Raw genomic sequence first — 15,217 nt, 5'->3', positions numbered from 1 at the left:
CTGCTGAACACAGGATTCTGCTGCCATTTGGACATCATGGCCCCCCCCCTTCCCAGTCCCCCCCCCCACAGACAAATCTAGGCTTGGATGCCCAGAACTGCTGTTTACTAGAAGGCCCTTATAATTTTTCTAAAGGCGCCCCCCCAAGTCCTTGTATGTATTTATTTAGCTGGGAACAGGGATGCATCTCTCTGTAGATGTTTACTTATGGTGGTACTTTTCATATAATGGTGAGTAAATGAAGGCAGGGTGTTGGAGAAAGCCCAGTTAAAAGTTGCCATTTAAATCCTCTTGTGTAAGTTTGATATCCAGAGTGGAAGGACAAATGCCGTATAAGTCAATTAAAGCATTAGGTAATCTAATTGTACTCTGGCCACAAAGTGGCTTAAAGACTGAATGGCAGCTCTCCCCGGCCTCCACTTCAGCTTTCCCCGAGGCCTTTGTGAACGAGAAGAGGAGGAGGGACATAAGAGAGTGAATGGTGGGGGTGTGGGGGTGTGGTGGGAGGAGGAGGTCTGAGAGAATACATATACACAGAAAGACACACCAACAATGGAAATTAAGGGACATGCAAGAAGAGCTGGGTTAGCGGCCACAAAAGCATTGTGCCATTGGCAGGAAATGGTTATGTCTATCTGTGTAATGTGGCAGGCACTCCTGGTTGGTCCCTCTTCTCGCTCTCCACAGCTTTTTGGAATTTGCCAAGCCCTTCAGCAAGACTCCCGAAATGTCTCTGCTCATTAGATCAGAAGGAAGGGAAAGCCACGGGCAGGGGTAAAAAAACACTCTGGCACAATTAAAGTTACTTATGTGGGGGTGGGGAGGATGACTGGTGATGTGCTGTTAGCATTCCACCAGCTCTGTACCTTGATTGCTTCATCATGTGCATTCCTCTGCCTGCTTGCTGTGGAGCAGCTGAGCCCAGACCAGGAGGGGGATGGGAGGGTAGGGGGGGGAGGCACCTTGGAGCCCCTTGGGTAGGTTAAAGCCGGGTTGGCTGCCTTCGCTGCAAGTGATCCAGAATTTGAAACCATTTTTATGGAGAGGCATAGCTGCAAGCACAACTAGCTCAGCTTCTAAAATGTTGGCGACTGTTCAGTGTAGGAGCACCCTTCAGAAAGGAAAAAAAAAAATCCACATATGCTCTCCCAAAACGGGCAAAAAAGAGCTGGTAGCTATTAATATCAGAGGAATGACAGGTTGGTATTAATAGGTTACCCTAAGGATAATTTGTATAAGTCAAATAAATGAAATTTGAATGTTTGGATGGCCAGTTTAGAAGCTTCTCAGGGGTTCTGTCATGTAAAGGCCAGTAACAGTGCATAGACTTCCCTGAGAGACAGCTGGCCCAAAGGTACCAAGCATTCCCTTTAATGTTTACCTATAAGGTACTGTTTGGTATATATGAAGTTGTTTTAATCCCTGCAATTTCAAGCTGAAAATCTCTATTTTGATCTTGTTTCGCCTTGTGCAAAGCAAACCCATGATTCTGTTTCTTTCTGAGTTGTTTTATGTTTCCATGTACTGTTGTTTCCCCACACAATATATGCACTTGCTCAGCAATATCTGCACACTGATGAGTCAACTTCTGTATATATAATAGCCACCTGTGCCCTGCCTGTGTGACTCAAAAAGTCTGCACAATGGGAATACCCTGGGTGAGGTGGTTGGCTTTTGCAAACCCAGGAAACCCCCCAAGTTTGAAGAAAAATCCAAAAGGAAAAATGGGCAAGGAAAAGATATGAAAAACGATAGCGACGTCTGAGCAGGCAAATATATATTACCTCCCCCAAGGGGAAATTAAGCAGGCAGGCAGAAAGGGCAAGGGGGGAAACCGAGACAGATGGCAGAAGTAAGCAGAGATCAGTGGGGAAACAGGATTTCCACTCCACCGCAAGTCTTTGTGGATCTCCACCTTGTTTTATTGCATTAGAGCCCTGAGATCTCATGAGAAAGCCTCACAAGATCATGGCCACCATTTCGAGTTGTCAAGGCAAACTATGATAATCCTGAGGCTTCTGTCTTGCATACAATAAATCAAGGAAGGGTTTCTGTGGCTGAGAGACAGACCTGGTGCCTGATGCTTCTGAAAGGGCACTAAGCCCTTCTATACACGTCCTTCAACATGAGAGCAAGAGCTAGGGCTGGTATGGGGGAAATTGGATTTCTCTTCCCCCATTGTAGTGGGGAAATGGGTGGGGGGAGAGAATTGGAACCAGTAGAAATTAAGCAGGGAGGCAGAAATGGCAAGGGGGAAAACAGATGGCAAAAGGAAGCAGAGATCAGTGGGGAAACAGGATTTCCCCTCCACTGCAAGTCTTTGTGGGTCCCCACCTTGTTTTATTACATGTATAAATGATGCTCGCTGCATGGTATAGCCAGATCTCAGAAGCCAAGCAGGGTTGGTACTTGGAAGGGAGACCACCAAGGAAGACTCTGCAGAGGAAGGCAATGGCAAATGATCTCTGCTTCTCAGTTGCTTTGAAAGCTCCATGCTGGGGTTGCCATGTTACCTCCGACTTGATGGCACTTTACACACAAATATAAATGAGGCTAACTTGTACATGTAAATACATTGCACATAAGATCATATGACATTGTTTTTTAAAAAATACAAAACCGGCAGTGAAAAGCTGAGGCATGGAAAACATTATCCACAATAGAAATGAAGGTAAAAATAAATGAAAAAGAGAACATTCACTAATCTCTGGTACATGGTCATGCCCTCAGTTTGGGTGAGTACCTCATGTGAGCTGAGTGTGCATTCAAGAACATGGCACATACTTGCTGGGTGGCAGACGTTCAGGCTTTCCTTAGTTTTTCCCAACGAGGAAAGGATTCCCTGAAAGTACAGAATCTGAAGAGCATTTGCCTTGTGGGATATGTCAAGAAAGACATTCTTCGTATGGAAAAATTTCTGCTGCACATATACAAAAGAAGAGAAGAAAGCTAAACTCAGAGAGTGAGGAAAGTGCTTTTAAAGCACAGATAACTAGGGTTGGCACCCCCCTCCCCCAGTTTCCAGGGGGGATTCCCATGCTTTGGGGGGCTTGGATCCACCAACTGGCCAGCAGGGGAAGCCCCACCTCCAAACAAGGATGTTGCTGGCGGCGTCCCAGACATGATGAAATCACTCGGAAGTGATGTCATTGCATCAGGGGTGACATTCTAGTTTTTGGGCAAACTCTATGGTTTTGAAGGCAAAAAACCCATAGAGTTTTGCCCAAAAACTAGACCATCACCCCCTGACATTCTCGATGCAATAAGAACATAAGAGAAGCCAATGTTGGATCAGGCCAACCAGTCCAACACTCTGTCACACAGTGGCCAAAAATACCAAGTGCCATCAGGAGGTCCATCAGTGGGGCCAGGACACTAAAAGCCCTCCCACTATTGCCCCCCAAGCACCAAGAATGCAGTGCATCACTTGTCCCAGACTGAGAGTTCCTTTCTATACCTTGTGGCTAATAGCCACTGATGGACCTCTGCTCCATATGTTTATCTAATTCCTTTTGAAGCCGTCCATGCTTGTAGCCACCACCACCTCCTGTGGCAGTGAATTCCATGTGTTAATCACTCTTTGGGTAAATGAATACTTCCTTTTATCTGTTCTAACTCAACTGCTCAGCAATTTCATTGAGTGCCCACGAGTTCTTGTATTGTGAGAAAGGGAGGAAAGTACTTCTTTCTCTACCTGCTCTATCCCATGCATAATCTTGTAAACCTCGATCATGTCACCCTTCAGCCATTGTTTCTCTGAGCTAAAGAGCCCCAAATGCTTTAACCTTTCTTCATGGGGAAAGTGTTCCAACCCTTTTATCATTCTTTTCTGCACTTTTTCCAATGCTATAATATCGTTCTTGAGGTGTGGTGACCAGAACTGTACACAGTATTCCAAATGAGGTCACACCATCAATTTATACAGGGGCATTATGATACTAGCTTATTTGTTTTCATTTCCCTTCCTAATAATCCCCAGCATAGCATTGGCCTTTTTTATTGCAGTTGCACACTGTCTAGACATTTTCATTGAGTTATCTACTACAACTCCAAGATCTCTCTCTTGGTCAGTCTCTGCCAGTTCAGACCCCATCAACTCGTATTTATACTTAGGATTTCTGGCCCCAATGCACATCACTTTGCACTTGGTCACATTGAACCCCATTTGCCATGTTGACACCCACTTGCCCATTCTCGATAGATCCCTTTGGAGTGCCTCACAATCCTCCCTGGTTTTCACCACCCTGAACAATTTCATGTCATCCACAAATTTAGCCATTTCACTGCTTACTCCCAACTCCAAATCATTAATGAACCACTTAAAAAGCATCAGACCCAGTACTGATCTCTGCGGTACCCCACTGCTTACCACCCTCCACTGAGAAAATTGCCCATTTATACTCACTCTCTGTTTCCTATTAATCAGTCAGTTTCTGATCCCCAAAAGGGCTTGTCCTTTTATCCCATGACTATTGAGCTTACTTAGGAGCCTTTGATGAGGAACTTTATCAAAAGCTTTCTGGAAGTCAAGGTAAACAATATCTATTGGTTCACCCTTGTCCACATGTTTGTTCACTCCCTCAAAGAACACTAACAGGTTAGTGAGACAAGATCTTCCCTTACAGAACACATGCTGAGTCTGCCTCAATAGTTTTTGTTCATCAATGTGAATAGTATTTGTTCATCAATGCGATGATGTTACTTTCGGGTGAGATCCCAGAGAAGAGGCTGGATCCCTCCGCTGGCAGCTCGGTAGGACCTGGCAACCCTACAGCTAACTCATATGTGTCTAAATCCCACCATCTGAAATCAAAATACCCAATATCTCTATCATAATTTCAAAAGGGTGGCTGTGTTAGTCTGTTGTACCAGAGTAAAGCAGAAATCAAGTGGCATCTTAAAAACTAAATTTAGTTTATTCTAGCATAAGCCTTTGTGGGTCAAACCTCACTTCTTCAGATGTATATGATATCAATATTTTATATGGAACTTTATAACCAAAACCACAGGAAAAGTTGGGGATGGGGGGGAGGAGTAGCTTCGCAAAAAGAGACTTGTATCTTACTAAATATATTACATCATCCTGGTACCTATGCAGACCCACATGGATATTGTACACATGCAGGCCTACCACTGAGAGGTTTTTGAAGCTCATGAGGGCACTCTATCTTCTGAGTACTAAGGGCCCAACAAAAAAATATAGGAAAAGCTTCTGGCTCTGTCCCTTTCCCCAGTGTTTAGTGCTTCTGAACAACCACCTAAAAAGGCTCAGCACAAACATCTGGAGAAACCTCCCAAGTAAAAATTGTTGTCCACCCCTACCCTTCCTCATCCTAAAGACCTGGCTTCTCATAAACCTTCTTTGGAACTGGTCACGGAGACAGTCTCTGTTCTGAGAATGTCTTTTCTACAGTGTCGTTCACCGTACTCATTCCCTTTGGCTCAGAAGGTGAAATACAAGGCTCAGAACACTTATCCTCTGTTGTCAGACAAAGACCTAGTCTTACCATTCAGATCCACCAGTCCAGTTGGAGACAATAGATTTGTATTTGAAATCATCCCGATTGTTATACAAAGATCTCTAGCATGACTATTATGACCAGGGCTGGGATCCATATGCTCCCCTCAGTTCTGATCAAGTAGAAGCAGGCCGCTATCCTCTAGATGACTCGGATCCTCTGTCAGATCCTCATGAGGAAGCACAATCCCTAGGTGAGCTGGCTTTGGACTCCCATCAACCTGCTTACAAGAACAGACAGCCAGACTACACTTCTGAAATCTCACCTGATGATGCTATGCTGGAGTCATCTTTATACTCCCTGTGTGAGGATCTCCACATATATAATGAACAACTAATCTGAATCCTGTGCGCCTTTGAGGGCCATGGACCTGGTATTTAGAGTTATGCAACAGGGACACAGGACCTATTACCTTTCTTGTAATTAATGGCTTACTGGAAGTCACAATGAGACATTAGTTATGCTGGCACTGGTGTTGCCTTCCGCTAGGCATATTGAAAATCAATACAGAACCAAGAAGGAAGAATTCCCTTTTCGTTTCCAACATCTCACAACTAATTCCTTGGTCGTAGGTTACATTTGTTGTTGTTGTTCAGTCGCACAGTTGAGTCCGACTCTTCGCAACCCCATGGACCAGCTCCCGCCAGGCCCTCCTGTCTTCCGCCGTCCTCTGAAGTTGGCTCAATTTCATGTTCGTTGCATCAATGACACTGTCTAACCATCTCATCCTTTGCCGTCCCCGTCTTCTTTGACCTTCAATCTTTCCCAGCATCAGGGTCTTCTCCAGTGAGTGCTCCCTTCTCATTTGGTGGCCAAAGTATTTGAGCTTCAGTTTCATTATCTGGCCTTCCAGGGAACAGTCAGGGTTGATTTCTTTTAGCATTGACTGATTTGATCTTCTTGTAGTCCAAGGGACTCTCAAGAGTCTTCTCCAGCACCATAGTTCAAAAGAATCTGTTCTTCGGCGCTCGGCCTTCCTTATAGTCCAACTCTCGCAGCCATACATGACTACTGGGAATACCATTGCTTTGACCATGTGGACTTTTGTTGGCAGGGAGATGTCTCTACTTTTTATCATGCTGTTTAGGTTCACCATCGCTTTCCTCCCAAGGAGCAGGCGTCTTTTAATTTCATGGCTGCTGTCACAGTCTGCGGTGATCTGGGATCCCAGGAACGTGAAGTCTGTCACTACTTCCACAGCTTCCCCTTCTATTTGCCAAGGAGTGATGGGGCCGGATGCCATGATCTTAGTTTTTTTGATGTTGAGCTTCAAGCCCACTTTTGCGCTCTCCTCTTTTACCCTGAGCAAGAGGCTCTTGAGGTCCTCTTCACTTTCTGCCATCAGAGTGGTATCGTCTGCATATCTGAGGTTGTTGATCTTTTCCCCAGCAATCTTAATTCCCGCTTGTGATTCATCCAGGCCAGCATTTCGCATGATGTACTCTGCATATATATTAAATAAGCAAGGTGACAGTATACATCCTTGTCGTACTCCTTTTCCTATGCTGAACCAATCAGTTGTTCCGTATCCGGTTCTAACTGTCGCTTCTTGGCCCTTATACAGGTTTCTCAAGAGACATGTGAGGTGGTCTGGTACTCCCATCTCTTTAAGGACCTGCCATAGTTTGTTGTGATCCACACAGTCAAAGGCTTTAGCATAGTCAATGAAGCAGAAGTAGATGTTTTTCTGGTACTCTCTTGCTTTCTCCATAATCCAGCGAATGTTGGCAATTTGATCTCTAGTTCCTCTACCTCTTCGAAACCCAGCTTGTACTTCTGGCAGTTCTCTATCCACGTACTGTTGAAGCCTAGCTTGTAGGATCTTGAGCATGACCTTGCTAGCGTGTGATATGAGTGCAATTGTGCGATAGTTTGAACATTCCTTGGCATTGCCCTTCTTTGGGATTGGAATGTATACTGATCTTTTCCAATCCTGTGGCCACTGTTGCGTTTTCCAAATTTGCTGGCAAATGGAGTGCAGAACTTTAACAGCATCATCTTCTAAGACTTTGAATAGCTCAGCTGGAATACCATCACCTCCACTAGCTTTGTTGTTAGTAATGCTTTCTAAGGCCCATTTAACTTCACATTCCAGGATGTCTGGCTCGAGGTCAGTGATTATACCGTCGTGGTTGTCAAGGACATCGAGGTCTTTCTTGTATAGTTCTTCTGTGTATTCTTGCCATCTTTTCCTAATCTCTTCTGCTTCTGTTAGGTCCCTACCGTTTTTGTCCTTTATCATGGCCAGCTTTGCATGGAACGCTCCCTTGATTTCTCCAATTTTCTTGAAGAGATCTCTAGTCCTTCCCATTCTATTGTTTTCTTCTATTACTTTGCACTGTTCATTCAGGAAGGCCTCCTTATCTCTCCTTGCTGTTCTCTGGAAATCTGCGTTCAGTTGGGTAAATCTTTCCTTTTCGCCTTTGCCTTTCGCTTTCCTTCTTTCCTCTGCTATTTGTAAAGCCTCATCAGAAAGCCACTTTGCTTTCTTACATTTCTTTTTCTTTGGGATGGTGGTGATTGCTGCCTCCTGTACGATGTCACGAACCTCTGTCCATAGTTCTTCAGGCACTCTATCTATCAAATCCAGACCCTTGAATCTATTCTTCACCTCTACTGTATATTCATCAGGGATGCGATCTAGGTCAAACCTGAATGGCCTCGTGGTTTTCCCAATTTTCTTCAGTTTAAGTCTGAATTTTGCAATGAGTAGCTCATGATCTGAACCACAGTCAGCTCCAGGTCTTGTTTTTACTGACTGGATAGAGCTTCTCCATCTTTGACTGCAAATTATATAGTCAATCTGATTTCGGTGTTGCCCATCTGGTGATGTCCATGTGTAGAGTCGCCTCTTAGGTTGTTGGAAAAGGGTGTTCGCTATGACCAGTGTGTTCTCTTGACAAAACTCTGTTAACCTTTGCCCTGCTTCATTTTGCTTTCCAAGGCCAAACTTGTCTGTTATTCCAGTTACCTTTTGACTTCCTACTTTAGCATTCCAGTCCCCTATGATGATGAGGACATCATTTTTTGGTGTTAGTTCTAGGAGGTGTTGTAGGTCTTCATAGAACCGGTCCACTTCAGCCTCTTCTGCATCAGTGGTTGGGGCATAGACTTGGATTACTGTGATGTTGAATGGTTTGCCTTGGAATCGGACAGAAATCATTCTGTCATTTTTGAGATTGTATCCCAGTACTGCCTTTTGCACTCTCTTGTTGACTATAAAGGCCACACCATTTTTTCTACGAGATTCCTGGCCACAGTAGTAGATATAATGGTCTTCTGAGTTAAATTCGCCCATTCCTGTCCACTTTAGTTCACTGATTCCTAGGATATCGATGTTCAGTCTTGCCATCTCATTTTTGACCACGTCAAGCTTACCTTGATTCATAGATCTTACATTCCAGGTTCCTATGCAGTATTGTTCTTTGCAACATCGGACTTTCCTTTCACCATCAGACACATCCACAACTGAGCGTCCTTTCGGCTTTGGCCCAGCTGCTTCACTCACTAAGTCCTTATTGATAAAGAAGGCCATAAACTACATGGGGTAAGGAGAAAAATCTACACCTCCTGTGTCCTTGACCTCAAAATAGCCAGTTATCAGTGTATCATGGCCCGCTATCAGTTCTTCCTATGGGATTGCACCTCACCTAGAGAGGTTACTTGATGACAAGTGCAAAGTGACAAAACTCCTGGCCTTCAAAATGAAGGACAAGCTTACTACTGAAACCTTAGACATGATCCCTTCTATGCCTTCCGCTCCTAGACTTAGGCCCTACTACAAACATACTACTCTGTATTTTGAGAAAGAGGTCATCTGATGCTTCACACTTCATATTCCAACACACCTGCCATTCAACCCCCATCCAACAGAGGAAAAGGTTCCCTGCTGCAAGGGGTAAAGCCAGATATCAGTTGCCCAAGCCCTACAACCTGCAAGGCAGGGATTTTGACAACTACAGCCCACACTCAGCACATCACCATCCAACCCTCCTAACTCTTCTCCAGAACTCATTGCGAGGTCAACCCCATCCTCAAGAAAGCAATTGTGACAGTGCCAGCAATTCAACCCTCCTATCTCTTCTCCAGAACTTGGTGCGAGGTCAACCCCATCCTCAGCAAGAAAGCAATTGTGACAGTGCCAGCAAAAGATTAGCAGTCAGGGTTCTACACTGGATACTTTCTGGTCAAAAAGAATGGGGCAGGTGAGACTTATTCTAGACCTGAGAGGGAGGCATCCATTCCAGATGTCTTTCCTGTGTTATGTCTATGCTACATCTGCTAGATGTGTATTTCCATGTAAAGATAAGACTGGACCATCAGAAATATTTCTACTTACAATGTGGTTCCCACCATTTCCAATACATGGCCCTTCTTTTTGGGCTACCTGTGGCACACATGTTGTTCACCAAGGTAGTGGCAGTGGATGTTGCCTACTTGCAAAGGCTGGGGTGTGAGATGTACCCTTACCTTGATGACAGGCTGATTGTATCTCGTACGAAGCTAAAGCTCCAAGCAGACTTGTGCCTCGTACTCAGGGTACTTGAGGTGTTGCACCTGCAGGTCAGTTCAAAGAAATCCAAATTGGAACCAGTGCATACAGTATCATTCATAGGAGCCATGTTAGATTCCACTGTAGCCAGAGCTTTCCCAATGCCAACAGTACTCTGGGGAGTAAAAAAAAAAAAGGAAGTTCTTTGGTGGCATTATGGAATGGCAGCCAATCAGAGACATGCACAGCCAGCTTCAAATCCTTTGAGATTATCAACAAACGTATAGACAGAAATTATCTAGTAGTTCGGTTTTTTTAAATTCTTTGACTACGGCTTTTGCTGAATCCTTCATCAAAGGCTCCTGAGTAGTTTTAACAACCTTTTAAATCCTTTGAGATTATCAACAAATGTATAGACAGAAATTATACAGTAGTTCGTTTTTTTTTAAATTCTTTGACTACAGCTTTTGCTGAATCCTTCATGAAAGGCTCCTGAGTAGTTTTAACAACCTTGGCGTAAAGACAGAGACTCAGTGTTGTACAAGGGCTGGCGTGTTGGACTAGGGTCTGGCAGACTCAGGTTTGAGTCCCTTCTCTGCTCTGGAACCTTACTGGGAGACCTTGAGCCAGTCACACACTCTGAGTCTAAATTACCTCACAGGGTTGTTGTGAGGTTAAAATGGAAGACAGGAGAACAATTTAAGCTGCTTTGGTTTCCACTGGGGAGAAAGGCAGGGTATAAATAAAGTAAGTGAAATAAATAAAAGGACACTCAATTAGGGACTGGTGATAGAGAGTAAGAATAAGCAATTTTTGCAATGGACAGAAGCAAGAAGTACCATCTCCAAAGATCACTACTAATACTTGGAGCCATTCGGTTTTTCAGAAATGGCCCTGTGGGGTGGTGGGAGGAGAGCTCTAGAAGAAACCCAAGTTTGTGAACAACACCAGGCTATTTACAGTGCTGAAAACTGTTGCAGATTGCGGACCTCTGAAAAGGCCTGTGCAACAGAATGGTAAATGAGATTCAATATGACTGTAGAATGATGTAGACAGAGCCCCTCCCCAAAGCCAGACCAGTTTACACTGAGAGAATCTGAACAGGCTGTGAATAACTAGGAAGGAAATCTTGGGGTTGTAGTGGCTCAAGGGCTGAGTTTCTTGGCTTCAGTAAACCACCAATGGAAGGTGTTAGTGGTCATGGATTGTTCCCATGTTTTATCCCTGCTTCGGACATCTCATGTCCTAAAGACTCAGCCTCTGCAGTCTTGCAGTCTACAAGTAATGGCAAGATGCATTTGTTTTCAAAATGTTTTTTCCCTAGCTCTGTCAAAAATGCACTGGACACCAGAACATGCTCAGCCTCTGAATCAGTGGCCGGAGCAGCACCTTGATGTCTCCTCCACCACCTCCTCACCTGCCCACAAGTCTGACCTCTACCACAGCAGCCGGCAGCGCTTCAACTATGCCTGGGCCAATGATGACATCTCTGCTCTGACTGCTTCCAACCTCCTGAAGAGGTATGCTGAGAAGTACTCTGGAGTACTGGACTCTCCCTACGACAGGCCATCGGTGCTCAACACCTATGGGGATGGCGCTTTTGGGCCACTCAATGGTCAGAAGGGTGAGATGGAGCCTTGGCCAATGGCACACACCTCAGAAGGGGCCTATCCTCTGAATCCAATGCACGATGGATTATCCGGCTCCAAAGGGATTGTTCCTCCTGCTGTTACTCCGGGTAATGGTCTTGGCACCTCTCCTGTAGTTGCTAGCAATCTCTCTGATTCAATTTACCCCAGTAACTCTTGTGGGGGACCCGCCGCTTCTGGAACTCTCGGGGCATCTCAGGAGTATCCCTCGGGCTACGGTGGGGCCTACCTGCCATCAGGCTACTGCAGCCAGACTGCTTCTGCGCTTCCACCTCCTCACCCATCTACCCTGCATAGCTCAGGCCTCCTACAACCTAGCCATCCTTCCACAACTCTTGTTCCCAGCTACAGCTCCTCAGGACCTATGTACAACTATGCCTCAGGCAGCTACCCGCCCCAGCCTAGCTATGGCACCATCCATCCTCCCCATCCATCAGCCTCATATTTACCCTCAGGTATTGCTGCCCCTACCCCCATTCCCCCATCCTCTCGACCCCCTGTGGTCCCTGGATACAGCTACCAGAGCCCCCTCGCAGTGCCTCCACTCAGTGGTGAGTCAGGGAGCTCTCTGAAAAGGAAGGCCTTTGATATCGCTGGTAGTGAGGATGATAGTGAAGGCAGGTATCGAAAATACAGCTATGAGCAACCAAAGTCCCCATATCAGATGTCCGACAGTGGTGAATGTAGAGGGAATGGATTCAACCGAAGCTCTGAGGTGCCTTTCAAAGGGGGCAAAAGGCCAGCAGGATCAGGAGTAGCCGTGACAACAGTGGCTTCAGAGGAGCCTGTTGGGAAATACAGCAGCCAGCCCATGAAAGGACTGGTTTCTCCAGCTTACAATGTTGGAGAGGCCCCACTGAGACCTAGTGAGAGTTTTGAGAAGTTCACTCCTCCAGCTGCCAATGGTGAGCATGGAGGAGATTCCTTTTCTCTCAGGATGCAACCCAAACCACCAACATTTAGCAGTGACAACAGTGACCAGACAGTAGAAGAGCAGCCAAAAGCAATGGACCCTTTCGTTTTGGAGTTGGTGAATAACAAAATAATTGACTGTGGCCCACCAGTACAGTGGACAGACATCGCTGGGCAAGTCTCTGTCAAAGCTGTCATAGAGGAAGAGCTAGTATGGCCCATCCTGAGGCCAGGGGCTTACACTGGGGTAAGCCGCCCACCCAAAACCATCTTGCTATTTGGGCCCCGTGGTGTAGGGAAGACCCTGCTGAGCAGGTGTATTTCTACACAGCTGGGATCTACCCTGCTGAAGCTCAGTGGGACAGGTTTGATCTCCAAGTGGAAGGCCGAAGCCGAGAAGATCCTGCAGGCAACTTTCTTTGTGTCCAATTGTCGTCAGCCTTCCGTCATTCTCCTCACAGATGTGGAATCCCTGCTGGAAGACTCTGCCATCTTGAAGTCCCAACTCCTCTCCTACCTGGATAACCTTGCTACCTCAGGCGAGCAGAACGTGGTTGTCATAGCAACAACCACCAGGCCTGGCAACCTTGATGATGCCACCCAGAGGAGGTTTGCTAAGCGTTTCTACATTTCCCCACCAGATAGCGTTGCCAGGCGGCAGATTCTGCACCATGCTCTGGCCCAGCAAAACTACTGTCTCAGTGAGAGGGAGATGGCCTCCATTGTACAACTCACTGAGAGCTATTCGGGCAACGAGCTCCTTCAGCTTTGTCAGCAGGCTGGGGCAAACAAGCTGCACAGCCTGCCCGGCCAGCTTCAGCCCACTTCCTACAAGGATTTTGAAAGCATTTTCTGCAAGATCCACCCTGCTGTCTCTCAGAAGGAGCTGGACTTGTATATGGAATGGGATAAAATGTATGGTTCTCGACATTAGTGGTCGTTGCTTGTTGTATCACCTGGACTCTCTTGAGTGAAAGCCGTTGGGAGCTTTGAGGTTTTAAAAAATTTCCTTTAGCTATTGAAGCTTTGTGGCGCTGAGTGCTACAGTTTCCAAGAGATGGTGTGCCACCTGCCAATGAGAAACGGAGATGGGTGAGGATGCATTCTCATCTTTAGGAAAGTCACACTTTTTGAATGCAAGACCTTCCCTATATTGATTAACACACATTTTTGTTTGTTTTCTAAAAATGTCTGAGAGTTTGACTGTGTGGTGGTTGTTGGGTCTCTTATGTTAATGGAAAGTAGTTGCGCAATAAACTCAGGATAACCTATTTATTATTAATCTGTTTTCCCAGTCAGCCCTTTCCGTACCAGCATTGTAAATTGTTCAGCCAGGTATTGTCCCCCTTCCCTATTCCTTTTTAATACTGTACCTCTTGAATATTTCTCTTTGCTTCTTAACTTCCTTTGGTATGGCACAATGGGTCATTCAGTGCACCATACCATAATAGACTCATTCCTAGCGGGAATTAAACGCTAGGTGCTCTTTAAAGCCATCAAGAGCAGTGTTATTAAAAGAAATGGCATCAATGGGTTTTGAGGGAAGGGGTTTTGGAATTTTTGTTTTTAAAAATGTAGACTGTTTAATGTACTAGGCCTTTTTTTTGTAATGTATGTAGTGATTTCCCCCCCTTTTTTTAACTACTCAGGAAAAATAATTTACCTCAGAACAAAAAAAGAATGTTTTTGTTTAAAGAAAAAAACTCAAGGAAAATTAAAATGATCTGGAAGGATTACAAATGTACTTTAATGCACATTTGAGTCCCATATTAAAGGAAAACAAGAGTAAACTTGAAGTTGTTACAAAGATGAAAGTTGAATGTATTTCAGGGGCTTTTCACAATATGTTATGCCATAACTTTTATTTGTTTTTTAAAGAAAACATTTTACCATAGCATTTTGGTGGAGTAACGTGTCTTCAAATGGTAAGAAGTATTAGTGTTGTAGTTTATAAAGCCATGGCTAGTACCACTTTTTGAAGGAACCTTTCTATTCCATTTCCAAATCCTGAGCATTTTCCTTTGTTATGTTCTATAACAGGAGCTTTCCAATCTGGTCCTAATAAGCCAAGAAAAATACATGTTTAAGCTTCCCAAAGTATAATTTGAGACAAAATGAGTACTTATATTCCTGATTGCAGTGATGTTTTTAAAGGGTGTGAAAGAGGTTGTGAAACTGTACTGAAGACTTCTCTTCTCTAAAAGGTGACACCCCTGTATAAAAATACAGGGCATCCTTCTAGTACTCTGCGGATGAAGATCATATCTTGTGTATCTGGAATAGCCCCCTTCTCACATTAAGGATCTCTTGGCTGGCCCTGTGCTATTATACTCTGTAAAGGCTCTTGTCTGCTGTTGTTCACATGTCAATTTGCTGTACAATAGTCTGGACCCTTTGCTGTGTTGGAGTCTGTTAAAACCTGTTGTCCCTTGTGCATGCCAAGGTGGAACCCACCACTTTTGCAAGTAGAATACGGATATTTCCTTAAGGGAGGCTTCATTTGTCTTTAACCTTTCTCACTGTGGTTCATTTTTGAACTCCCGCGCATTGTTCATTAAAATGCAAATAGCCATTTTAGCCAGTGTACATTATGGCATTCAAATTAACAAATGGATTCAAGTAAGGCCAGTATAAACATTGAAAAT

The 15,217-nt window shown here is 44.8% G+C and overlaps 1 protein-coding gene across 1 annotated transcript in view; it reads left to right on the top strand.

The window, feature by feature from the left end:
* The window catches only part of FIGNL2 (fidgetin-like 2), a 66,751-nt gene extending 53,245 nt beyond the window's left edge, over positions 1-13,506 (top strand). The window contains exon 2 of the mRNA XM_015409565.1: positions 11,336-13,506. Within this exon, the coding sequence (XP_015265051.1) occupies positions 11,347-13,506 (2,160 nt within the window). The 5' untranslated portion in view covers positions 11,336-11,346. The remainder of the gene's footprint in view (positions 1-11,335) is intronic.
* The last annotated feature ends 1,711 nt before the right edge of the window (positions 13,507-15,217 follow it).

The sequence above is a fragment of the Gekko japonicus genome, unplaced genomic scaffold (genome assembly GCF_001447785.1).
Source record: "Gekko japonicus isolate JY-2015 unplaced genomic scaffold, Gekko_japonicus_V1.1 scaffold1459, whole genome shotgun sequence".
NCBI lineage: Eukaryota > Metazoa > Chordata > Lepidosauria > Squamata > Gekkonidae > Gekko > Gekko japonicus.
The sequence above is the reverse complement of the archived record's forward strand: the minus strand, read 5'-3'. Positions and strand labels throughout refer to the sequence as shown.